Source organism: Paralichthys olivaceus, chromosome 6 (assembly GCF_024713975.1).
Source record: "Paralichthys olivaceus isolate ysfri-2021 chromosome 6, ASM2471397v2, whole genome shotgun sequence".
Taxonomy (NCBI): Eukaryota; Metazoa; Chordata; class Actinopteri; order Pleuronectiformes; family Paralichthyidae; genus Paralichthys; species Paralichthys olivaceus.
Genome location: NC_091098.1, coordinates 25434339 through 25460344, shown reverse-complemented (window position 1 = coordinate 25460344; position 26006 = coordinate 25434339). Strand labels below are relative to the sequence as shown.

Here is a 26006-nt window from a genome sequence, read left to right as displayed (position 1 = left end):
AAGGTGTGACCAGTTGTGGTTATGAACTTTGATCACAGTCTTATTGATTTACAACACGAGCAGACAAACCAAACAGTGAAAGGTCCTGAGTTACAGGAACATGATTCATCAACTCAAAAAACGAGAAAACATCTGGTAATATACAAATTTATTCAAACAACCTTTCAAATTCAAACAGTATTCGGTAAGATTTACTGAAGAGCTTTTAATCTGAAAACTCCCAGTGAATACAGTAGAAAAGAGTTTATATATATTTATATAGTAATATCACAGATTTTTAAAAATATATGCATAGCCAGAAAGAAGACCCACAGAACCCGACAGTGAATGTCCTTGGCTTTGTAAGCACGGCTGCACACACACGACGTGACGCTCTGACCTGCACCTCACGTGCAAGGGGACGACATCAGACAACCTGAGCGTGCAGATGAATGCACGGCACAGATATCAAGCTGCTTCCACTCGTCACATAATCTGAATTTCATCGTCAGCAGAAGTGCTTTAGAAAACCCACGCTGGAGCCTTCGATCATAACGTTTGACCCATGGAAGTATTGAGGTTGGAAGCGCACACGTACACACACACACACACACACACACACACACACACACACACACACACACACACACACCCATGTCGATCAGGTGCACAGACAGAAACGCTGCAGCAGCACCGACATGAGATTATCACCGTGTAAACATCTGAGGAGTTGATTGCATCGTGGGTAAAGAGTAGTGCTGGTAGACGATCGGGATTCTGGCAAAACAGAAGTGATTTTTTTTTGTTGTTTTTTTTTTCAAGAAAGGTGCAATTGTGGAAAATTGACATATTCAAAATGTACAACCCAGATAAGTTTACAGAAAGAGATGCACAGAAAAACATTCCTGTAATGTAAAAGTTTTTCTTGAATATATTCTTTTCATATCATTGCTGTCAGATGTTATTCAACCCATAAAAGTACCATGAACAATAATGTTGACAGCAAAAAATTAACTGGGTTATTTCAAAAGGAATAAATTATAAGGTGATATATACAAAAAACAAACAAAAATGAAGATATTTACATTTAAGTTTCAAGAGGCCAATTTATTTGCTATACATGTTGTTTATGGTCAGACGTGGTCTGTCCCTGCAGGCTGGAGGAAGTTGTGACCAGAACATAAACAACATGTATCTCCAGTGTTCGACTGCAAATCTTCATCGATCCTTGAAGAAAAGAAAATGAAACCACGCAGGTGAACCAGTCGGTGCAGTACACAGGTGCAGTGGACTTTTTTTTTTTTTTTTTGAGAAGAGTGACACGTCCTCTGCAGACACGTCTCAGAATTTGCTGCAAGAAATGTTCAGAGTAGTAAAATACAATTAGTACAAAAGAGACTTTCATTGGCACAAAAAAAAAAAATCCTTGCAGCAAAACTCTTTGTGATCAGTAGCAAAAGTTACGTTTAGAAAATAGAGACGCAGACTCCGTCTCCTCGCCTCTTCTTTGCGTCGAGCCGTTCGTTGTTGCTCACGGCGACAGAAAAATGTACCCGGTTGGCGAGTGAGACGGGAATCAAGCGCGTTCAGAATCTCACAGCAGTCGAGGATCTCCGACAACAACATTATCAAAAAAATATCCTGGAAATTTATTGTACATCCCAAACATCCCAAAGTGGCAAACTGGAAGACACAAAGTCTCAAATTCATCCCAAAGAAAATGGAGCTAAAATAAAAATAATCCTGAAGTGGAGCCTCCAGCAGGAGAATCGCATCCGAAGTTAGCTCAGCCCGTGTGCAGTCGCTCAGGCCGCAGTCACAGCAGTGTTGAAAACTGGTAAAACTACGAGATCAGTCAGGTTTGGATATCATCAACTTACAAACACAAACAGGAGAAGGTAGAAATAATCTGCTTGGTTGTTTAGAGCTGATTGACAAACAATGCAGTTTATAAGAAAATCTCAATGAATCCACAGTTTAGTCCCTTCCTGTGAAAACAGGCTCCTCCTTTAGGTGACATGGCAGCAAGTGTGTTGATGCAGGAAGTGAATGCTGCTGATTGTTTGAGAGTCACTTGATAGACTGTTCCCTGACTGCACACACACGACCCCCCCCCCCCACACACACACACACATACAGTACTTGTTCCATGCACTCCAAAGCAGATGCACATGCTCGGTTTTGCACATGCATGACACATGCACACATCCGTGTTGGGTTACAGGTTCTCCCCCGGCTGGTACTGAGGCTCCGTGGAGGTGAAGTAATCCTCCAGGAAGCCCTGCAGGTACTCGAAGGTGGGCCTCTCCTCCGCCTCTTTCCTCCAGCAGGTCAGCATCAGCTCGTGCAGGGAATCGGGGCAATCCGCCGGGATCGGCATCCGGTAGCCACGCTCCACCTGGTCCAACACCTCCCGGTTCACCATCCCTGGGAGGGCAGAGGGACACGTGATGATGAGAACATAAGACGATTCATCTTTATGCCGTTGGACAAGTGGAGCGGGACGGCCTGAGAGAAGAGAAGTCATTCTCACCTGGGTAGGGCACTCGGCCTTTGGTGGCCAGTTCAGTCAGCAGGACGCCAAATGACCAGACGTCAGACTTAATGGTGAAGCGGCCGTACAGAGCGGCCTCGGGGGCCGTCCACTTGATGGGAAACTTGGCCCCTGCAAGAGGACGAGTTCATCAGCAGGTTGAAACGATGCAACTTAAGCAAAACAAACGTTATAATCTCCACGGCGCCCTCTTGTGGTCTTACCTTGCCTGGCGGTGTATTCGTTGTCCTCAATGAGGCGAGCCAGACCGAAATCAGCCACTTTACACACCAGGTTGTCTCCCACCAGGATGTTGGCGGCTCGGAGGTCTCTGTGAACGTAGTTCATCCTCTCCACATAAGCCATTCCTGAAGCGATCTGAGGGGGGGGGAGGGGCAGCGTTTAATGACGATACTGAGCGAAGACAGATGTTTTCGGTGGATTTACTTTAAACAGTGTCACTGACCTGCGAGGCCATGTCCACCAGTTGGGGGAGGCGGAGCATCTTACCCATGTCGCCCTTCAGGAAGTCCAGCAAGCTGCCTGTTGGCAATCAAACATACTGTAGCTTCATATGTGGTTCATTTCCTGATGAGATACGTCTTTCAATCGTTTTTATACAGATCAAAAGATGTCTGGCACGTTCTGACATTTCTGAAATATCTTTCCAGACATTGAACAAACTAAAGCTCGGCCAGAGCGACAGAAACAAATCATTCCAGTCATTCAGGTTCTCAGTATTTCTGGTGAACCTCCACCGAGCAGCTTCATCTCTGCACTTGTCGTCTTCCTTTCACTTTTTTCTCAGAGCTAATCCTCCTCTCTTCCACCATTTTAACTGCACCGGCTGCTTGATGAGCTGACCTTGCCCCATGTACTCCGTGACGATGTAGATGGGCTCCTCGGACACCACCGCGTAGAGCTGAACCAGCTTCTCGTGCCGCAGCTTCTTCATGACCTGAGCCTCCTGGAGGAACGCCTCGGGCGACATGGTGCCGGGCTTCAAGGTCTTGATCGCCACACGTGTTGTTCCGTTCCACGTGCCTGATTGAAATAAGAAAAACAAAAAACAGTCATCAGTTACGATTGTGACAGCTCAAACAATAGAGGAGAGCTCAGAGGGTGCCAACCTTCACCGAGGCTAACGCCCTTTATCGCTATGGTGAGAAAGGGAAACAGCGCCTGCACCCCAGAACAACACAAAACATTTCATGGTAATCGGCTCTGTTGTTTTTGCATCAACCGGGCGTCACTCAGCAGAAAGTCAAAGCTGACTTTATTATCACTTCTACACGACATAGACAGGATTGAAATTCTGATTCTCTCTGATCCCCGGTGTGAACATAGAAGTACGCAACTCATTAGGTACTCAAACAAATACTCAAATATCTCCAATGTCCGACAGTCCGCTCTAAACATGTCAGATTTTTTTCATCAAGATCCAAAAACGACCTCTGCCAGGGAGCTTAAGTTTTCATCTGCGTGTTTGTTTCTCCTTCAGGAATTACACAAAGCCTACAAGCTCAGATTCCCATGAGACTCGGTGGAAGGACGTGTCATCCGTCAGTGGACGAACCCATCAAATTTTATCGTGGGCTAGAAATATGCTCCCTGACTGGAAACACCGCCTGAAATGTCTTTTTTTATCTTTTATCTGATATCTTACAGAGTCACAGCATGTTTCTGCTTTGACTGCAAGTGGGAAATTAAAAAAAAAAAGTAGGAGTAGCATCTGCATCAACTTTTTCCTTGAGTCATTTTCCCCAGTTCCACAGAATTTCCTGGAAATGTTTCATCCTGCTTTACACACAAGTTCTGAATGAAACTGTTCAGTAGCTGTTTCCTTCTCTCGTTGGTATAGAACAAATAAGAACCTATTCACTTTGAACTAAAACAGAGCGCATTGTGCATTCTGATCATCAGGAGAGGGAACAAGAACATCTGCTGCGGCCGTCTCTCGTCAGGTTGAAGACATAAACACATCTCACCCATCCAGACCTCTCCGAAGCAGCCCTGTCCGAGCTTCAGGTCGAGACGTAGCGAATCCCTGGGGATCTCCCAGGCGTCCTTGGCCAGTCCCTGAGTCTGAGGCTTCAGTACGGGACAGATGTCCGATAGACTGTGACACAGCCCGTCAGCGTGCTCTGGGAGGCACAAGAAGAAGACGGGGTGGGTGGGTGAATTAGAAATCGAGCTCTTTTCTCAATGGAAAATCTATTCTTCCAAAGAAACGAGACACGTGTGGCGGACTCACTGCGGTAGTGGTTGACGAGCTGCTGCAGGTTGCTGAACTGGGTGCGGGATGTGATGTAGAACCCGCCGCTGTCCAGCTTCCGGATCTTGTAGTGCTTCACGTTCAGCCCCTTGGTGTTATCGTAGTCCAACACAGACAGACAGAAGGCCCCTGGAGAGATTCACAGCAGATACAGTAATGTGTGAGGTAAAATAACATCTGAGTCATGTGTGTCTGGATGAAGGTTGTTGTTTTGACGTCGTGTCACAAAAAAAAAAATCAGGTGAAAATTTAATTGCTGCATTGAGATTGGATTGAGTCATGTGGAGTTTGCGTGTTCTTCCCGTGTTTGTGTTGTTTTTTTTCCAGGTCCCCCCCCCCCCACAGTCCAACAACACGCAGATTAATTGAAGACTCTTAATGGATCATAGGTTTGAGTGTCGGAGTAAATGATTGTTTTTATTACGTTGACTCGTAGATTCAGCTCCAGCCCCATAAAACCCTCAAAGAACAGATCAGGGGTCCTCGAGGGGGTTCCAGAGGAGTCCCCTGGAGAATAATTAAATATCATCACACACTTTGTGGTAGTAAAAATCTCGTTGGACTGGGGTCCAGGGTTTAAATAAATCAGTCTAGGGGTCTGTGACGTGCAAAAGCCTGAGAACCACTGGTTTAGATCACGGAGGGAAATGAAATCATGATAAAACTGCTGGCCTGGATACAGAGAGAAACTGAATGTTCTTTTTTTTCAGGACGACTTGCTCGTCACGCCACCAGAGGGAGGCGTCAGTCAAGTGGAGAAACGTTGTGAACAGCAGCCGCGGGCATGGCCTCCCCCTCTCTTAATGTTTAAACTGGGAGATTTGGCCTGTGGTTGTACAGTCCTCAGCTCCACACTGACCTAATTCTGTCTGCCTCACCCTGCCAGCACCTCTCCTCCTCACCCATCTCCTCCGTTTCCCTCCATCCATCTGCACCTTGTCCCTTTTTCTCAGTCTGTGCAGAGGTTAAATACACATCCCAGGAATCCTGTAACGTGCACTTAGACGCACATCACACACACACACACACACAGAGCCAGTGAATCCCATGTGGACTGTGTTTTCCTCAGGATTTGCACAAGAACAGCTGAACGTCTTTCTGCGTCTGCATGATTTGCTGTACGCACATCTCCACGACACAGTGGGGCGAACAGTGAACAGCAGGGTGTGGAGTCTTACTGCTCTTTCTTCTCCTCGGTGAATTTTTAGTGAGACATGTCAGGGAATTCAAAACCGTGCTGCATGACGAGATCTAAATATTTTACACTAAAAAAAAAAAAGCATTGGGGATAAGTGCCGTAGAAATAAAGTTGCAGCAAGTGTATTTTTTTTTTTCCAGGACAAAATGTTCTTTTGTTGATCAGACTAAATATCAGACTAAATGTCCTGAGAGCGTCCACCATTACAAACATTTTTTCACTTTCAAAGTGCATTTTAAAAAAACCCTCTGGGTTATTGTTAGAAAATATCAAGTCATAAATCTCATCAAAGCCTTTTAAGAAATAGATCCTGAAATATGATACCTGAGTTTTTTTTTTTTTTTTTGCAATATTAAAATGATTTAGAAGAAAAAATACTTTTTTAAAATCTGAATTTATATCACAGGAGTTGGAGCCAATCCCAGCTGACGTCAGAGAAGAGGGGCCCCTCCCCCGTTCACCTCACTCCAGATATTCGTCTGAACGTAGGGGCTGTATGTGAGAACGCTAAAGTCAGTTGCTCTGGATGTTGCATTGATGAAGTTTCCCACACGCAAAACTGAAAAACAAAAAGAATACATCTATATGCGAAGACGTCAACTTGAAAAGACGACGAGATTTAAGAGCTTTCGGTGATTTCGCCTGCGTTGATGTGCCGTGAACGAAAAACATGTGATTTCTGTATTGGAATTGAAACGTGGCCCTTCGTGTGAACGCTTCAGACATTTTCCTTCTCCTGCTGCGTTCTTCGTATGTAAAAGACAAACTCCAGAGAAAGTCTGCGCCCTATTGTTCGTGCATTTGTCCGGAGTTTGCAGATGAACCTGAGCTGCATTTTTCTGGATGTGGGAGGAAACCAGAAGAATATGCAAACCCCACAACGAGAGAGAATCCAGATGAACCGACTGCTGCGAAGCAACGATTCAAACCACTGTTATCACGGTGCCGCCCAGTGTCAGGATGAGAACCGGAAAGAATCTATTGTGAGTTATATTCACACGTGACAGAATTCCAGGACCAACACATGCATGGACAGATGTGGGTCAGAACTCTGTCTCTCTCTGCACTCTTACCTTTGGTGGTCTCACTCTCTCTCACCAGGAAAGTCCCTCTCCTGTTCTCTAAGCTCAGCAGCAGACGCTCCGAGTCGCGGCGGGTGATTTTGCCAAAGTACCACCTGGTGATGTCGAGAGAAAAAACATGGGACACGCGGGAAACAGGATGGTGAAGGTAAGAAGATGAACGTGGGAAAGAGGGGGAGAGAAGAAGAAGCGACGAAGCGAGGGTGAGCTGGTAAAATTCAGTCTGAAGCCGATTCACATGCAGTTTATAAAAAAAAAAAACGCCTGCAGATCAGCAGCTGCTTACCTGGACTCGAGAGCGAGTCTGAGATGACTGGGGCAGCAGGAGGACAAAGTGAGAAATGAACGTGTGATAAAAACCGTTAGTGTGTGAGTTTGAAAGCAGTCGAGCGTGTAAAGATCAGCAGTGCAGAAGGAGAACGAAGTAAACGCAGTACAATCATTTCAGGGAGTACTTCAGCTTTCTGGAAAATACTGTGCAATACTTTGCTTTCTTGCTGAAACTTGGACGGTAAATATGAAGCTACAGGAGTTTGATATGTTAGTTTAGCGTGTATGTATGACCGGACACTAGGGGGCGCTGTAAGGGCAGCTGCATGAATTTCAATCTAACATTGTTTTCAGCAAATAAATCTTTAATACCATGAATACAAATATTATAATTATAAGATAAAGAGTATTTGCTCTTTAGGAGGATTCACAGCTAAAAACTTTCAATGCTTTTCTTTTAAACTGCCGTTTCAATAATAATACACCGAATCTAAAATCTGAAAAACTGGGCCCAGAATGAAACAGCTTTAAAATGTGTGGTCGGTACAGGACGTCTCAGTCGGCAGCGACTTCCAGGAGTCGTGTCATCGCAGTGAGGTGGACAGACATCCAGCTGAGACTCGAGTAAGCTACGGTTTCAAGCCAAATACGAGTCCTGCACCTAATCCCGCCCCTTAAAGCCAAACATTGTGGTTTGTACTTCAGGTTTGTGTTGATTAAAACAAATAAGATATGATGTGTTTATCAGTGAGCTTCAGGGAATCTTTGTCTTCTCCTGTTTCATTTCTTTAAGCTGAGCCCACGTCCCTCTGGTGATAGTTCTCTATTCAAACTGATGTGGAGCCAAAACAGTGTGGATGTGGTCTAAACTCTCAGCAAGGAAGCATTTGAGCACACTTCCCAAAAATTCCAATGTGTTCCTTTCAACAGAATTTCAAATTCAGACAGTGACAAAAAGCAAATTCTCAAGAATCCAACATTTGAGCGTTAATTGTGTCGTGCACTTGGTGAAGAAACAGAAACAGAAGAAACAGTCAGGAAGAAATAAATGAAGGGCTTTACTCTTCTGCCTGGATGGAGTCGGATGGAGCCACGTAATTGCTGGGGATGTAACCGCTCTCTCCAGTGGTCAGGGAGCGCGCCAGCCACCAGTCGCCTTCTCTGCAACGATGAGACGACAACACACAGCTTCACCGAGGCTCGTCGCGCACACCAAACACAAATTAACACAGCGCTCACCACTTTCTCAGGGCCGGTGTTTATCAAGTGTCTCACAGCGAGTGATGGAAAGCACCACCGACCGCCCGCAATAACTACGATAACTCAAACAAGAGTCGTGCAACCGGCTCCTGGAGAAGCTTGATAAACATGAGCCCAAGTGTCTCTACAGTTAAAAACATAAATTGGAAGACACACATTCATGTGGGTATGAAAACAGGGAGGGTGCTTGTATCCGAGGCTTTATCGGCGGGGGTGGGGGGGGCTGATGCAGCTTTGCAGCACTTGGAGTTTACTTAGTAAAGTTAGGATTTGTTTTTACGTGAATTGACCTGAATCGATTATAGTGCTGCAGGGCTTCAAGCCAGCCCCCCCCCCCCCCCTCTCCACTGCACTATGGGATAATGGTGCAGGGGCGGAGTTATGGTGGATTTGTGCCTCTCTCTCTCTCTCTCTCTCTCTCTCTAGTGAAGTGGAATTACAGTGCACAGGTAAGTGCTTCAGGTGACACACACACACACACACACACACACAGACACACACAAGCAGCACGTTCACATAGAGGAGCTTCACAAACCTGCAGTTCACCTTCCTCCTGAAATAAACGGTTTGTGACAGAGAAATGGAAAAAGAGGAAGAGGATGAGAGGGAAGTGGTGAAAAAGAAGGTGGTTAATACAGAGAGCAGGTTGTGAGCAGTGACACAACAGCACACAGAGTAAACACAATTCAACTAACGACTGTGTCTGATTATTCATTTCCAAGTTTTACCTCTAATCGCAGTGGAAACCTTTTTTTTTCATCACGTACGTTTATTCAACACTTCAGGCTTCAGGGGAATAGAATTTATAATAAACACATTTCAAATCAAGCTTGAGTAAAAAAAAACTGAGGCTTTAAACTACAAACCAGCACAAAAATGAGAATCACCCACGAAAACCACGTTGCATTTTAGAACGAAACTTCTCTGCGGTGTCTCCTGGGAAATGAGAACTTAATTCAAGTTCCTTATATTAAGTTGTATTTGTGATTTCTTTTTAATTATAGTTGTTTGTGATAAAGTGTTTTTAAACTGTGAAATCTAAAGCAATGAAAATGACATCTTAACAATAACTTTTTTAATATATATATAAAAAATATACCAGCTGATATTTCAGAATCTAACATTTTAACCACAGGCAGCAGTTTGTTAGACTTTTCTAAACATGGGATTTTTCCACTTTGTAGGATTGGACACTAGATGGCGCTTTGAAGGGTTTTAGCTTTTCAATTTATAAATATTTTTAAATATCTATCTACATATTTTTTTTAAGGAATAAATCAGAGAGAAATATTTGGACTCTCTGTCTGTAATGGCCCCCAAACTGTATATGGGTCGGGCTCTACAGTGACGGAACAACAATGAGGTGCAGGAGACACGATATTATCATAACAAAAGCCAATCAGGTCACTGCGCATGCTACATTCATAGGTTTAATTGGACCAATCAGAACTGTGATAACTCGTTAACTAATCAGAGCTGTTTCCTGGATTCTGGGTTCACTTGACCCAATAATGATCCGGGTCTTGGGCCTGAGGGGCCAGATGCAGCGATAATCCACTATTGTTCTCCGCTGCCTTCTAGGTCAGTAGTTTGTTAGTGGGCGAGCAGCTCTCGGGGTGCAGCGCCACAGTGTACGCTTCACTGCACCCCCCCATTGATTCATAGAGGAAGCCCCCCCCCCCCCCCATTTTGAAAACAAGCATATCTGGGTTTGATTTGTATGACGAGAGACGGTCGTCCTGCGGCGAACTGGACTTGCTGAGGTGAGACGGAGCAGTGAGACGGAAACTGTCTCAGAGAAGCTTTTTCGTGAATGAAGCAGGAAAATAGAGAAAATCAAGCTTTGCTGAGCCGCGACTGTTCAGGCAGCAGAGCGGATCAGACAACGGGACAAACAGTGTGTGGTGGGATGGAACACATTACTTCATTACTTAAAGTACATTTCTTATTCATCTGTACTTTACTTTATTTCCCTGGTACCTTATACTCCACGACATATGTCTGCAAATATCTGTACTTTCTACTGCACTACATCTTTTAAAAAGGATTGAGTCACATTTTTCATATATTTTTTTAAGTGATCCAATCAGAGCGAGCAGGTGACATTAGACCCCGCCCCCTGCAGTATCACAGGTACTCAACAAGTACTTTTACTTCAGGGAGAAATACGAAAAGGGACGTGTGAAGGTTTTCCAGTATTTTCCTTACGTGTTGTTGACGATCTGGAGACGTTCGCCCTTCCTGAACGACAGATCTGAGGCCGTTCGAGACTCGTAGTCATACAACGCCACGAAGGTCGTCACGCCCCCTGGAGGAAGGAGAAGGAATCAAAGAACTGCGGACCACAGGTGCAGGGCGTACAGGTACAACATCAAATGAAGCGAACCTGCCAGGGTGATTCTGTTTGGAGCGGTGACGCTGTTGTTGTCCACTCCTCCAAACAGGGCCAGCTCTGCAGGATTGGCCAGAGACGGATTGCCACTGAGACCTCCGTCCATGGTAGGGCTTCGGTTGGGTAACGGGGACGGATGATAAGAGTTGAGGTGGCGGCCACCAGCCCCTCCTCCAGAGCTGAGGTTGTCATCGAGGCTGCGGCTCCGCGGGCCTGAATCCTTGGGCTTACTCTTGGATCCCCCCATGGCCAAAGCCTGTGGAATCACGGACAGACGCAAAAAAAGAAGACATATTCAATAAATGACATCATTGACATAAAATAGACTTGTTTTCTTATGTCATTTTATTAGAATACATTCTCTGGAAAAAATTCCTCAGAGCGCCACATGCCAGATGCAGAAACCAGAGACGGGCTGGAGACCGAAGCTCTAAATCCACCGAGGCTCACAGTTATGTCGACCGCATGAAGCCAAACGAGCCCAAAGACCGTGGAGCAGCTGCCGCTCTTTGGTTTCAACACAAACATGAGATCACGCTGCCACCAGCAGAGCACACACACACACACACAAAGACACAAAGACACACACACAGAGACACACACGCCTGCATGCACATGTGTCAGACATGGATGCACAGGCAGAGAAATGTCTCAGCAGTCTGCGGTGTCATCGTCGTTCTTTTGGCTTTATTCATACCATCATTTAAAGATGAGCTAACTGCAGTGAAGCTCTAAATCAAACCCAGTTCACAACCAATGTCCCTTCGGTCACATGCGGGAAGTAAACACTGGCATTTATCCAACGGTCCAAACTTCTTCAAATGTGATATTCGGAAAATAACAAATAATCTATTTAAAGCTGACTTTAGCTGCTTGTTTTGGCCACATGGGGGCGATGGATCAGGTTGCTGTGATGGATGCGTGTGGAAACATTTGCTAAACAGGAAAGGCGCTCGGAGAACACAAACCTCCTCCCAGTGTCGCTGAGGATCCGCAATAGATTAATTGATCCTGGATCTCATTAATATCAGTCTCCTCAACAGGCCTGATTTGTTTTCATCATTTTTCTGAGAAATAAACGTGACTGAAAGAAACGAGTTGATCCGCCCCCTGCTCCAGACTCATATCAAAATCTAACAAAACCTTCACTGACTGATACAGAATCCTTCTAACAAGTTCCCTCGTAATCCATCAAGTCGTTAAACTTGTTAAATAACAAACAAAATAAACGCAGATGAAAAAAACAACCTCTTGGGGCGTCGCTAACTAAAGATTCAACCTTACAGTACAGCTCAACGGTAATTTTAAAACTCACAGTGGCTTCAATGGTAAGAAATAATCAATGGATTAATTGATAATGAATCATTAATTTGGCAGCGACTGCTTCTTCTAAGATCCTCGTGGAGCAATTAACTGCGAGGCCTGATGAGAACAGAGCGAGGTGAAGAGGGCAGCTTTGGGTTGTTGGGGCTTTTCTCTGTGCCTCTTCACTTCTGGAGCTTCTCAGCCTGCTCAGGCTCACGAAGTAGCTCTAATCACAGCTTACTGGGGCGGAATCATTACACTAAGCTGAGGATAATTTAGGGAGTCCAGCCCGTGCTATCATCAGGGATAGATGTAGCCACAGGGGGTCCAAAAGGAAATGCTAATTTGCTGAAAACAGTAAGGTGGGGCGGCCTGGGAGCCTCCGTGATGAGCAGATAAGAGTCGGAGTGGATGTGGGTGAGTGTCGAGCTGCAGCGAGCCCAGTCTCACTCACAAGAGTCTAATCCTAAATAAGAGAGGAGCTACAATACCCAGGCCAGCAGGCGTGCTTACAGTCAACGTGGTGACATATGGTGGAAAATGTGTGGCACGAGGCGGAGCACACTTTGCAAACCGCACAGGGGGAAATTAGTGGCGCTGTCACTGGTTCTTGTCATTTTGGATAATGCCTCAGTTCTTCCCCCGATGCACAATGAACGAGAGAGTCTGGGGGAGGAGGGGGAGGAAGTGAAGAGGGGTCATTGGGGACGCACTGTCCATATTTCCCCTCGGGGCGTGTCTGCATAAAGGGGGTTGCATCCCAGTCAGGGCACCAGTGCAGGCAGGTTAACACAAAGATGACAGGAGGCCTCGGGGGAGTCGCCCTCGACAGACTCTCTCTCATCTCCAGTCGTCGCTGCTGTGAAAAGCTTTTCCCCGTAATCCACACAGATAAAACCTCACTGAAGAGGGGTTGCCTCACTGAGATAACAGATTAAATGACACATGAGGTGGACGGAACACTTCGTAAATAATGTTGTGCTGTAAATACTGTAAAACCTGTTTGTGTGGCACAGCGTTTGATATGATGAACAAATTAATTACACCTCATTTGATGGAGTGATGGTGCGTTTTGTGCCACCACAGATTCCACCTTGCCTAGCATGTTTGCCACAAATGGCCCACATTTGCTTTGGGATATTTGGGACACATTTACTCCTTCACAAGTGGGCCACTGTCGGCTCACATCAATTTAGCGCGAGCCACAAGAGGGCCGGCTGAAGTAGCCCACATCTGGATCGGTCCTGATACTCAAACTCAGAGTTTGCACCCAGACACATATGCTGAAAACTGCCGGAAAGAGAAAACAAGAGCCGAGTCAACATGAAACAGACTCTGGCTTTTCTTCACACTCACTTTCCAACAAAGACATCTTTTGTCAGCTCCCAGCGGGCGCCACAAACAAGACACGAGAAGTGGCCTGTGGCTTGCAGGCTGCCAGATCCTTGCGTGCTTTAGCTCTAACAGCCAGTAGGAAATATGGAAATCAGAAGCCAAACAATGTCATGCATTGCAGGAGTGTAAGAGGAATCATGTCTGCATGTGTGTGTGTGTGTTTGTGAAACTAGTGATAATGAGAGCATGATTCTGGCCCAGTAGCACTGAGGTACTGTAACGAGCGTCTGCAGTGGGAGAGGGAGCGCTGCATTAAAATCCCTCTGGCGAGGCGGGGGTGTGGCTGGGTAGGTGGGTGGGGGATTTGCTTAATTATGCATAAGATCTAGCAATGAATTCCAAATCCTTTAAGTCTCCTGGGCTTTTGGTGAATGGGAATAGTGTTTTAATATTGCTGCCGGGTTGTTTCCTCACCCCACAGGATGCTGCGTGTCCCCGCGTTTCCTGCTTTCTTCATTTAACGTGAAAAGAAAACAATTACAATCCCTGAATAGAAATTAACAGAAAGGAGCCGGGGTCGTTCGCTCTTTTCTCGGGGCAGGATCACGACACTGGTCCATTTCCTCCAACAGCGCTCGGGTTTGTAATGAACTCTGTGCTCCGGCTCATTTAAAGGAAAAAAAAGAAAAAAATTAAAATTAAAAAAATCGTTTCATCTTTTGGGATCACGGATCAAACAGCCGTGAACATCAAAACCGAACAAGCTGGCTTCAGATGTTCTGTGTGCAGTGTTAATGAGACGTTTCCCCGAACGGAGCTGAAGCAAACCCAAAGTAACAGTGAGGGAGACGGTGAGGCTCAGCTATGCGAGCAGGCGAGTTACGACTCGCACAGAGATGACAGTCGACCCTCGCTCCTGCCTCCCTGCGCTCGCTGCCTGTGGTCGAACACAGGTCCTGACGATCTACCTTCACTCGAACTCCAGGGTCTGTGAACGCCTCAGGCTTCAGATTAAAGGTCACGATTAAGCTTCTGCTGTAATGCCGTCATCGCAACAATGAAGCTGTTGTGTTAACACTCTGTATTTGTGTCACATGGGTGAAGTGTAACAACACAATGGCAGGGTTTTCCTTTTCCGTCAATTCACATGCGATGAATATTGAATAATCACTGAGTGCGAGCGACGCAGGATTAGTTTGGAAGTTTTTTTCTGGGACGCCACCTGAGGAGATGAGCTGGAAACACAATGTACGATTTGAGCCCGTTTCTGACCTGATTTCTGAAACACACGACTCCATCAAGAAGGTTTTCATCTGTGTTATTTAGACGAATCACAGTAAATCTACAAGATGGATTTACCGTGAAACTTAATGGAAGGATGTGGTTTGGGTCAGAGATGAACCCACTGAGTTCCTGGTCTGGATCCAGGGATCTGTCATCACTTTCTTTAACATTTCCGAGTCTTGTGGTTTTAAAGATTTGGTTGATTTCTCTGAGAATAATGAAAAACCTCTGACATGTTGAAATGACTGGTTTTTTGTAAGTGTGTGTCGTTTGGTGCAGCTCCACATAAAAATAAAAATAAAACAAAAAGTGTTAGCGGGTGTGAATGGGTTATTTCGACCAGTGGAAAAGGGGCTTTAGTTCCCAACAGGCCTCCCCTGCAAACCCTCTTTCATTCAGCTGAGTGAACAACAGGTGCCCGGCTGCAGCGAGATAACATCCTGCTTTTATTGCTTTTGCATAAACAGAAGTCAAATGTTTAAAACGGCATACGTGTGTGTGCATGTGGATAAATGGACGGGCTGTAAAAATCTGAATAGTGCACACAGACTCGACTGGTCACATCCTCATTCCAACAGCAACTGATTTAGCTTAGGGATAGAACGTAACTGTGTGAGTATGTGTTTACAATGCATGCACGTGTCTTTGCCTGTGTGAGTGAGTGCATGTGATCCCAATGTGAGCCTGGTGGATGTATTCCTTCATCTTAATGCTCTCTATGTAATTACTGCGGGGAGGGGAAAACGGGGCTTTGGCTCCTGCGTCAACCGCCACCGGTCAAAGCATAATCCAGCCCCGCTTGTTCCGTCCAGATTATCATCATCTATTCTCTAATCGTATTCGCCAAACGCTGTGATGACATTCCATCTGGGGTCTGCGAACAACACGGGCGCTGCGATGACAAGGCAGGATAGACCGGTCCAACCACTACAACTGCTGCTGCTGCCGCCGCTGCTGCTCGTCCGCCAAGAACGACTCTTATCCTGTCTCAACAAATCCGTCTGCAAAAAATAAACTCCACTGACAGCACAGAGAACATTTTCCAATCAAGTCACAGAGTTTAATCAAATTAACTCAATACTCAGCATGTACGTCATAAGGTGGTCTGGTTCCTCCGAGCCAACAATGAGAACAGGTCAATGTCGTCTTCTGTCGATTTCCCTTTAACACAGGTTTTCCAGTTTTCATCCACGCTTCCTCTTTTGTTAACCGCTCGGTTGATCATTACAAAGAGCTGAGCTGAAATAACACAGCAGGGAGAACGTCATAAAGCCGCGGGCACTTCTCCTACGAAAGTGCACGCTACATCAAAATGGGAAACACCCAAGCTTCATCCATACTTTTAGATTTTGTCTCTTTATCAGTTTTATCCCCTGTTCATGTTAACACACCTGAGAACACGACCTTTCACAAACACTGGGAATGCACGTGCCGCGTTGCATCGTGGTTAATAAGAATAAAAATGATAATAATAGCTTGCATTTATATAACGCCTTTAAAGAAAATGCAGAATTTAACTTCAGCAAAGACAACAGGGTCAGCAACGCTTGCAACTGATTATCTGTGTCTACACTGGAACTGAGAGGTTGTGCATGTTGTGTCATGTAATGGTGTGTTTCAAACAAAAAAAACTGCTTTTCTTCTTCTCCATTATAGCGTAAATCTGCAGCAGAGTTGAAGAGTTTTCATGTGAAAATGCAGCGAATTGGAAGCAAACGCCAGAGAGCTCCTCTGTTCAGAGCCATGAAGGTAAACAGACGCCCCCGATGGCAGGACTTTGCTGAGGCCTGGATAAAGCATGTGTGCCGATCCCCCTCCAGAGCTCCTGTCGCGGACAGACACAGCGATGGGGAGGCGTTGGAGTCAATATTTACCACTCTGCACACACACACACACACACACACACACATACACGGCGCCCCGGCTGTTGCCATGGAGGCGATTCCAAGCATTCCACAAACCAACAAACTGCACAGATAGTTGCACACACACTTTCTGGGCCAAAACTCCTCTGGATTCCTATCTGATGAAGGAAAAGGCAAGATTAGATTAACTTCCTGAAAACTTGTGAGATGGGGGAGGGTGGGGGTGAGAGGGAAGGTGAGGTCACCTTTCCGTGGTGATGTTTTTTCGGTTATAGTGCAGAAGGATTCCCATAAAAACATCATGTTTTCCGAGTCTCTCTCAGGAGCCTGCAGTGCTTTGGCGTCTATAATAGGATCAGAGGCTATGAGCCCTTATCCCTTTCACTGTGTGTGTGTGTGTGTGTTTCTCCACAATGGTATGTTTCTGCTATAAAAAGCGACCTGCAGTGTGTTCACACCACCTTTTTTTTTTTTTTGCCGAAACACCTCAGTGTTACAACCCAACTGTAAAATCAAATGAAACGTCCCGGCTCACGGAGCTGAGCAGCTTGCAGCTCTGTCTTAAACCCAGCGCTTAGAGAGGAATTTTTTTTTTTTTTTTGTCCACTTCCAAACAACAAACACTGCTGGCAACAACTGCAGGTTCATGGATTTTCTGTTATCCCCTGTTCCTAATCTGAGCATGACATACATGAAATTATTTTGGGATTGAGGCTCAGCGAGAACATATCTGGGCCATTTTAGATGAGGTGATCTGTGGGCATGTCACAGACGAGTCACCTCAGGAAGGTCGAGTTCTACGTTTACGAGACAAACTTTTAGATTAGAGGGTTTTTTTTTTTTTAAGAGCGAGAGGAGACTGATCGGTTCAATTAAAGGCCGACGGTTGATTAGCTCAGTTTAGCATCAACAAATTAGGGAAACGGTTAAATTCTAGGTCTGTTCAGAGACAACACAATCCACCAACCAGCCCCTTTTCCTCTGGTGAACAGAGCCACGCTATCTGTCTCAGCATTTTCAGTCTTTATGCTAAGCTAGTTGCTAATAACCTGTTATTTAGTGGAACACATCGGTGTCCATCTTCTCGTCTAACTCTCGCCAAGAGAGTTAAATAGTCAAACTTCAGTGGATTTTCACCCCAATTTTGATTCATCCTCTTCCCCCCTTCCACTCACCCTCCACCTGCTCCTCCCCCAACATTACCTCAGAGAACCACAATGCAACACTGGAGCCCAACGCCTCCCAGATCCCCCCCCCCAGCAGCTCTGTGATTAAAACCTGAGGAGCCACGTCTCTGTGGAACACATCATGACACACGAACGTCCACCGTCCACACTGACACAGCTCAGACCTGTCAAATTAAATATCTGAGTAAACCAAGTACAGAGAGCAAGACCGTACCTGTACGTGTGTGAGTTTACTCATCGTGTGAGTCATACAATCATTACCTCCGTCAGGGAGGTTGTGTTTTCTCTGGCGTTTGTTAGTCAGCAGGATTATTCAAAAACCTCTGAACCTTTTCCCACGAAGGAGCATGGAACGAAGATCCAGACAAACAAGGCGAGATGGGAGCTGTGTCTCGAATCAGAGGCCGCATGCTGTAGAGGACGCTGTTGAGTCCCCCTGCTTGTCCCGCTGTTACCTAGCAACACAGCTACAGACAGAAATTCATCAGTTGATCAAAAATGTTTTTTTTAACATGTGTTCCGTTGGCTGTTTGGTTGAGTCCTTATATATTTTTAAAATAAATTCTCTTATCGCCATGACCTCTTTAAGAAAAACAGTTTGTCACTGAGGTGCAATGAATCATGGGATACGTTGAGCTGGGAAGGATTCCGCCCTCGAGGGTGGAAGGACACGTGTGGAGGACCATTCGAATTGGGACATGGGGTCTAGTCGCGCCGCTTCGATGCAATCGGTCTATTGGCTCAAGGTGTCGACGTCTGTATCTGAGATATTTTTGGTTTCATTTCTGGAGAGTGGAAACAAGTGGAGACACGTCGTCCATGTTAACGTACAATGATGTAGAAGTGGAAAATAACCTTATTTAACTGAGGCCTTCGACTACCGTTCCTGGTTTTGGGTGTGACGGGGACGGATTGAGTGAGACACAGTCTCTCCTGTCTCGGCTCATCGGCTCTGTTACAAAACAGCGAATGAATTACGGGACACTAACCCCACCGTTGCACAATTAAACATTTTACAGATTCGTGTTTAAAAGGAGGAGAGAGCATAATGTCAAACGCTGCATTAACCGATTGTGATGAAATGAACCTCATGCTGGAACACATGCCCTGTTTTATGGCCCACGGTCTCCCAGCTGTTCCCTGTCACTACTGACGGATACAGACACAAGTCAAGCAGCAGCAGCAGCAGCAGCAGTTATGTCTCCTCCTGTAAAAACTGAGATTTGAGGCATCTGAGGAATGCACAGAGCTGCGACTGCGGCAAAGGGACCCGCGGGTGTCCACCGGATTGTGAGGATAGTGTGAGAATCCACGTATTGTTCCTCTGTGGAGCATTAAATACCAAGAATAGACAGAATGGTTTACTACTGTGTTGGTGGTGGGGGTGAGGGGGGGGGGGGATCTGCTCCCCCTGCTCTTAACTTATGTTGCGTTGCTTCTGGGCTTCACGACGACGTCAGCCTCACGTCCCTCTCTCTCTCTCTCTCTCTCTCTGTCTCTCTGCACCCCAGCTCGTCCGCTCTCATCTAAATATGGTCATTATGTTCAACTGAGACTGATGAGCTGTGGTCATGTGTTCAAACAAGAAATGGAAAAGAGGAGAGCGGGTGAGATGGAGGAAGAAGGCAGAAGAAAAAGATAATCCTCAAGAGCTTTGGCTACCCCCCCCCCCACCCCCGTTCCCTGCAAGTCTTACTCCATCACGCTCGCTCTATCCTCCCCTCTATTCGTGCTCTTTCCCCCCATTCTTCCTCCAATCCTTTCAGAAGATTTCCAGAGGGAAACGGTGGAAATAAAGGATTTCCACTCCTCTGATGTGTCAGCCGTGGGTCACGTGAGGAGGAAAAAATATATTTTATTCTGCTTCGGAAATATTACCAAGCGTCTGACACAAGGAAAAATCTGATTGGTAACGCTACGACAAAAGATCTCAGACAGCGCAGCTTCAGACAAACCCACGTCTTATTGCTTCAGAGCGGCAGTGATATCGATGGCAAACCCTTAAATTCAGCTCTTCTCATCACGTTTCATTTGATCTGCACAAGTCCACAGAGATTCCCAGGAGCCTCGTGCTTCAGTGGCCCATCGGGCTTTCACCGTTTACCCTCTCATCAGCACAGCCAGGCAGTGAGAGAAACCCATGCAGCTCTGACATCCGAGGCCTGACCCAGAGGGAACGTATATATTCATTGGTTAATGAATAAAGGAGCAGTTCTGCAAATTAAATAAAACAGATACACGACAGGTCAAATGTTGTCAAGCACTTAGTAACTGCGGCTGTTGAGGGTATTAATACAAAATAAAGCAGCTCTTAAAACGAAAAAGAAAGTTAATTTCAGAGTAATAAAATGTTCAGAGATGGATTAGCGGTTTAATCTGCAGCTTGTCTGCGGCAGTGGAACTAAAATAAATCCCTGACAACTGTTCCTGCAGGTGTCACTTACAAACACTACGTTCTGTACTTGTCTGTACGAAGGCAGCGTAGTAAACTCCGAAGAATTGCAAAAATGCAACTGACAAAAGGAAGAGTTGTTCAGAGGCAAGAAAAGAACGAGGCCGTGGCTTCACATCATGGGAGAGCGGCACGGTCTCCAAACTTGAATTCAAACGAGCTTTGGTTTGTAAAAGTGTTGAACTTTTCTGTTTGTTTGGCTGCAACAAAGAGATTCCTTGATTTTGTTTTGTTTTTCAAACATCCAGTTGTTTATCAATCCATCAGTTATCTATTCCGAGGGGAGTGTGGGAGCCGGAGCCAATCCCGGCTGTGCAGGAGGCGAGTTGCAGCCCGGACAGGTCGGCAGCTCGTCAGAGACGTCGCGTGAAAACAAACAATTCACACCAATTTACAGTCTCCAATTAAAACTAAGCTGCATGTGTTTGGACTGCGGGAGGAAACCAGAGAAAACCCAGGCAGACACAGGGAGAACATGCAAACAGACAAAGTTCCTGTTGATTTGTTCTTTGCTGTAATTTCAGAGTAAACTGAGAAATAAATTCGAAAACAACTGGAAAAACTGAGGCGATTTAAAGCCTGTGAGGAGTTGAGCAGCGTGACACTGAAGATACAACCCTGTAAACATGTTCCAAGGTGAGAAAGTGAGCCAGGTGTGTGTGTGTTGTGGCATTCCCCGGTTTGTTGCAACAGTGCGACCGAGCCGAGTCACGGCTGAGGAATGCAGAGTGGAGGGCAAGGCGAGTTTCAACTCCTCTCCTGCTCACACAGCCCAAAGCAGGAATGTGCGAGGAGCAGGTAGAGACACCGTCGGCCCGGGACGTTCAGATGCCCCGAGCGTCACGCGTCGCCCCCACCCCAACACGTTACTATCACCGTCTGTCAGTGAATGGGAACACAGCGTGAAAGCAGTCACATAATCTAAGAACAAGAACGCAAGGCAAGGTCGCAACTATCGTTTCTGATACTCCCACATCTCGTCGTTTAAATATAAGAGTGTCCTCAAACAACGACTGACGACTAAACACAATAAGAAAGAGTGAAAAGGAAAATGTCTGCAAATCGTACATCAGCATTGTCAGAGCAGGGGAACAGCGTGGCCTCTGTGAGCAGATGCATGAATAACACATTCTGTTTCAACATTTCTATCGCTCATATTCAAACTGAGAACAAGACACAAGTCGGGGGAACAGCTTCCTCAGAGATAAACAAATAAGAGCAGCAGATAAGAGTCTGTGATTAAAATTTTACAAACGTGCAGATCAAATGTGTCACGCTTCGCCATCAAAAACACAACAACTCCCTGCCATGACATTTCCATAACAGATTGGAGGGCGAGGCCCCTCCAACACGGGAGTGATTTCCTCCATCTCCCCTCAACCGGCCCTTTGTTCAGCAGGTCCGGATTTCAATATTCAAATGTAACTCAGTGGGGCGGTGAAGCCGTGAACGAGTCGATGGCTGCGAAGCAATCAGCGGCGAGCAGAGAGGAGTCCGGAGGTTTGGTTGGAGCTTTCGTAAGATCACCAAAGTGCCACACAGCTGAGATACAGGAAGACGACTCTGCCCTGTATCTTCTCCACACTCACACCAGGACAGAGACACCAGGCAAAGGTCATGGTCCGATCAGAGATCAGCTGACATATCACGATAAAACCATGACCGCAGGGAGAAAACGCAATGACTGAGTGACTGTGATTGATGACGTCGTCAGAAATGACCTGTGGGTAAAGTCTGCAGAATTTTCCTTTCGACACACGCACGACAAATCCTCCGCGTTATTCAGGCGAGAGGCGGAGCAGCCGGATGCAGCAGGCAGAGACAGGAAGTGATGTATTAACAAACTCTCTTGACATCTTCATCATCTGCATGTGTTTTCACCAGGACATGTTTGTTTTCTTTTCATCTTTACTCTCACAGATGATTTCTCCTGACATCATACGAGGAGGGATAAGCTCTACAGAGACTAAAGGGCCTGGTCATGTGCCCACGTATGTTGATGCAGGTTTTGTGGAGGATGTTACACGTGTTTTATCTGGTTGGTTCATAAGACCCGTCTGCAGGGTCAGAGGTTGGATTCGACAAGAGTGTTTCATCTCTGCCAGTAACTGATCCGCATAAAAACTCCCATGTCAACATATACGGGAGCGATTCTCAGAGGATGGAGAGCCTCGCGTGTTTCCGAGCAGCATGTGCTCTTCCCAGCATCTCATCATCCCGACCGGGCTCGCACAGCTGCGCCTACACAAAGCCGCACATAGAGGCATCTCTCTAAATGCCACAGACGCTTTTCCTGTCACAAGCGATGTGCACGGAGCGATGGGAATGAGGGTGTGAGAGTGATCGCTTTTCCACAGAGGCAACAGTGGGTGGATTGAGCGGAGATGCGTGGCCTGTGTCACCCTGGCCCGTTCCCAGAGCACAGGGACAGGAAGTGGCCGTGGATCCCGGGAGGATACAAGCCCTCCTCTGTTTGTCTCTATCAAACCACCATCAGATACTGCATTCAAATGGCCGCCAAGCACCGGCCCCTCTTGACATAGAGCTTGGAGTGATATGTCAGAGCGCTGCGGTTGTGCGTCCACGTCGTTCAACTTCCTTTACTGGAACAGCTTTGTGGCTTCGCGTCTGAACCGTGCGTCATTTCTCTCGCGCTCGGCTTTAAAGTGGAATTTGCACAGAAGAGAAACACACAACCTTGAGTTAAATGGCTGAGGAGACGACAACGATGACACACAGAACTAGGCCACTGACACACAAACCAAACACAGAGACGGACACAGACAGGAAAGAGGGAGTGAGAGAAAGAAAGAAAGAAAGAGTGAGAGAACAGGTGGCATCGACGTTCCTGTGCTCAAATATGCCCTCGCATGTAGCTGGGCACTAATTAGAACCAAATCTGGGCCAGATCGACAGAAGTTCAGAATCTGCCACATAAAAAATTCAAAGGCATTTGTCAGCGGGAAGCCATCACAAATCTCATGCCCCGCTTTCATGAACACAATCCCTCTCTCTCTCTCTCCCTCTCTCTCTCTCACCCTCTCTCTCCCTTTGGAGCATATCGCACATCTCATTTGCTCAGTGAAGAGGCCGACGCTGGCATCAGACAAGTGTTTTGTTTGTTAAGTGCTGCAAAGCCAAAAGGGAATTGTGTGTTATTTCAACAAAGAAGTGGCACACTATTACTACTACTACTATTACTACTACTACTATATACTACTACTACTATATACTACTACTACTACTACTATATACTACTACTACTACTACAACTAGAGCCCTCAAATCATACTCTCATCCTCCATCAGGGAATTTGTTCAGCCGTTTATTATTTACTTCACTTCCTCTAGCCAATAAGCTACTTCCTCTTTATTATATCACAAACAATTACAATATGTCCTCAGTGCTCGATGCCAATTAATCCTCATCTGACCCAAAGGAAAGTGGGACACTCGCTACGTCAAACGATGAACTCAGCAAACCGCTGCGGTGTGTTTGATGCGACTGCTCAGTTCACACACCACGACTGAGAGAGAGTCTCTCTCCAGTTCACGCCCTTAAACCCCGTCCTATCCATCTTCCTGAAGGAGGTGCACAAAGGCAATTTTTTTTGGTGGGGGGGGGGAAGTGGAAGCGATTTGTCTTCAAGCCGCCGATTCTCCGAGGGGCTGTGGAAACAAGTGGCTCATTGATGCCAGGCCCAGAGCATCACCCTGACAGACAGACCACTCTGCTATAAGGGGGGAACAAAGCTGGGGGGGGGGGGGGCAATGAATCCACAGCCACGTTGCCAATTAGCAGGAATTCTGTCCTCAAGAGCCACTTTTCCACCGATTCTCCCTGGAGCTGACGTCCACAGCTTTCACTGGGAGGCATTCATGGGATTCCAAGGAGCATTAGGTTTCCTCTGTGGAGCCTGAAAACCTGGCCGTCCAGAAAAGTACAATCAAGCATCTCGCACCGACACATTCACCCACTGGTCTGCTGCGGAGTGCATGCTAATAGTCCGGGGAAACTTGGCAGCATTTGTCTCGGCTTTACAGCATTTATCGCCGACCGTAAATCTCCCTGAGAACATGTCTGCTGCATGAATCGAGCAAGGGAGATTTAAAAAAAACAGTTCAGATAACAAATCAGTTTGTGTGTCACTGGCCCAATATTACATTTTAAGGATATTGAGGATAATATGTTGTTTTATCCTAATTCCTTCAGGAAAACAGAATCTGTGGAGGATTAGTCTAATGCACTACACTGACAATACTCTGCAACAGCAATTCTGTTTTCATTCAGAACCACTCAAGTGCGTCTCTGGAAAACAAGTTTTGCACAATGTTTAGGTTTTAGGAAGATCGCAAAGCTGCAACAACACACGACAGACATTTGGGCGTGTGTCACATCTCCCCATGACACACATGGTGAAAGTGCCACACGTTGCTGATCCTGGACCAGCAGTCAGGACAAATGTGTACAGTGTATACAGGCCAATGAATGAGACAAGGGTGGAGATGCACTCAATGTGTGTGTGTGTTCAAGGACAAATACACACAACACACTACACAGAACACAGGCAAGGTCTTTTCTATCAGACTGTCAATATTTGTGAGGCCTGTGAGTGACGTTGAGAGGGAGAGCGTGTGAGGGTTCAAGCAAAAAGAAAGTAAACTGAAAACAAAGCAGAGCAGCAGGTAGTCTGCAAAACACTTCAAGTTCCAGTTGGTTCTGTGAGGGAAGCTTTTCTCTACAGTCTGAGGTCTGTGCGTGTTGACTGTGAGATATCCAGTGTGTCCATGATGTGTGTGTGTGTGTGTGGACTAGTCTCTGTGTGACGGCTGGAGCTGCTCGGGCTGTTTTTAAAGAGAAGAAGCAGGAATACGTGCACGCGTCTCACATTCAGAGATGAGATGCACAGCTGATATCAAACACGTCCGTGTCACCGAGGAGCTGAAACAAGTTTGACGCACTCACCCTGACGCGCAGGTTCCAGGAGCTTTGACGTCGTCTCTTCGCCGCTGATCAGATTCAGAACTGCTCTGACTGACTCTGGATCAGACCATGAGTGAAAGTGATCTGGGAGTTAGAAGCTCACAGGTCCCGGAGGCAGAGGCTCATTGAGCAGCAGCACAGACCCGTCGGTGCCAAGCCGAGCCACGGAGGCGCAGAGATCCCATTCAGCTGGAGGAGGAGGAGGAGGAGGAGGAGCGGCCCGGCGAGGACATGACGCACAGACAGAGAGAGAGAGAGAGACAGAGAGGGAGAGAGAGAGAGAGAGAGAGAGAGATAGAGTGTCCAGAGCTAAGGAAACATTGTCCTGGTTCACATGTGAGACAACTGAGCTGGAGTCACAGGTCCGAGAGCTGCAGGGGGTGAGACAGGAGGAGAGAGAGGGAGAGAGAGAGGTTGAAGGAGAGAGAGAGAGAGAGAGAGAGAGAGAGAGATGTCACCAAAACACAAGGATGTGAGAGAGAGAGAGAGAGACGGGCAAAGGGCGGGGTCTGCGCATCATTCCCAGCCTCTGATTGGTTGGATCGTCTCGCGCATAATCGACCTGTGATTTAGTTGAATGGCGTTTTTCATCAGAGCCCCGCCCAC

At 46.4% G+C, this 26006-nt stretch overlaps 1 protein-coding gene across 5 annotated transcripts; it reads right to left on the bottom strand.

Moving 5' to 3' along the window:
* Nucleotides 1–131: 131 nt before the first annotated feature.
* On the bottom strand, nucleotides 132–25842 carry src (v-src avian sarcoma (Schmidt-Ruppin A-2) viral oncogene homolog). Of its 5 annotated transcripts, XM_069526685.1 has the most exons (14): nucleotides 16006–16139; nucleotides 10984–11245; nucleotides 10806–10905; nucleotides 9133–9150; nucleotides 8400–8498; nucleotides 7354–7380; nucleotides 7059–7162; nucleotides 4767–4916; nucleotides 4501–4656; nucleotides 3377–3556; nucleotides 2979–3055; nucleotides 2737–2890; nucleotides 2513–2644; nucleotides 132–2406 (listed from the first exon to the last, which is right to left on the bottom strand). In XM_069526685.1, the coding sequence occupies exons 1-14, from the start codon at nucleotides 16099–16101 to the stop codon at nucleotides 2198–2200; spliced, it is 1764 nt and encodes a 587-aa protein (XP_069382786.1). In that variant the 5' UTR covers nucleotides 16102–16139; the 3' UTR covers nucleotides 132–2197. The 5 variants fall into 5 exon arrangements, with proteins under 5 accessions (XP_069382786.1, XP_069382788.1, XP_069382787.1 ...); XM_069526687.1 differs by lacking the exon at nucleotides 7354–7380 and having other exon boundaries at nucleotides 16006–16137; XM_069526686.1 differs by lacking the exon at nucleotides 9133–9150 and having other exon boundaries at nucleotides 16006–16137.
* Between the last annotated feature and the right edge of the window lie 164 nt (nucleotides 25843–26006).

Excerpts from the sequence above, each read along its gene's own strand:
- src (XM_069526685.1), bottom strand. The coding sequence starts at position 16,101 with ATGAAAACTGGAAAACCTGTGTTAAAGGGAAATCGACAGAAGACGACA. Across the intron at positions 4,657-4,766 it reads GCTCGTCAACCACTACCGCA|AGCACGCTGACGGGCTGTGT; the intron begins GTGAGTCCGCCA and ends TGTGCCTCCCAG. Across the intron at positions 2,407-2,512 it reads AGGCCGAGTGCCCTACCCAG|GGATGGTGAACCGGGAGGTG; the intron begins GTGAGAATGACT and ends CTGCCCTCCCAG.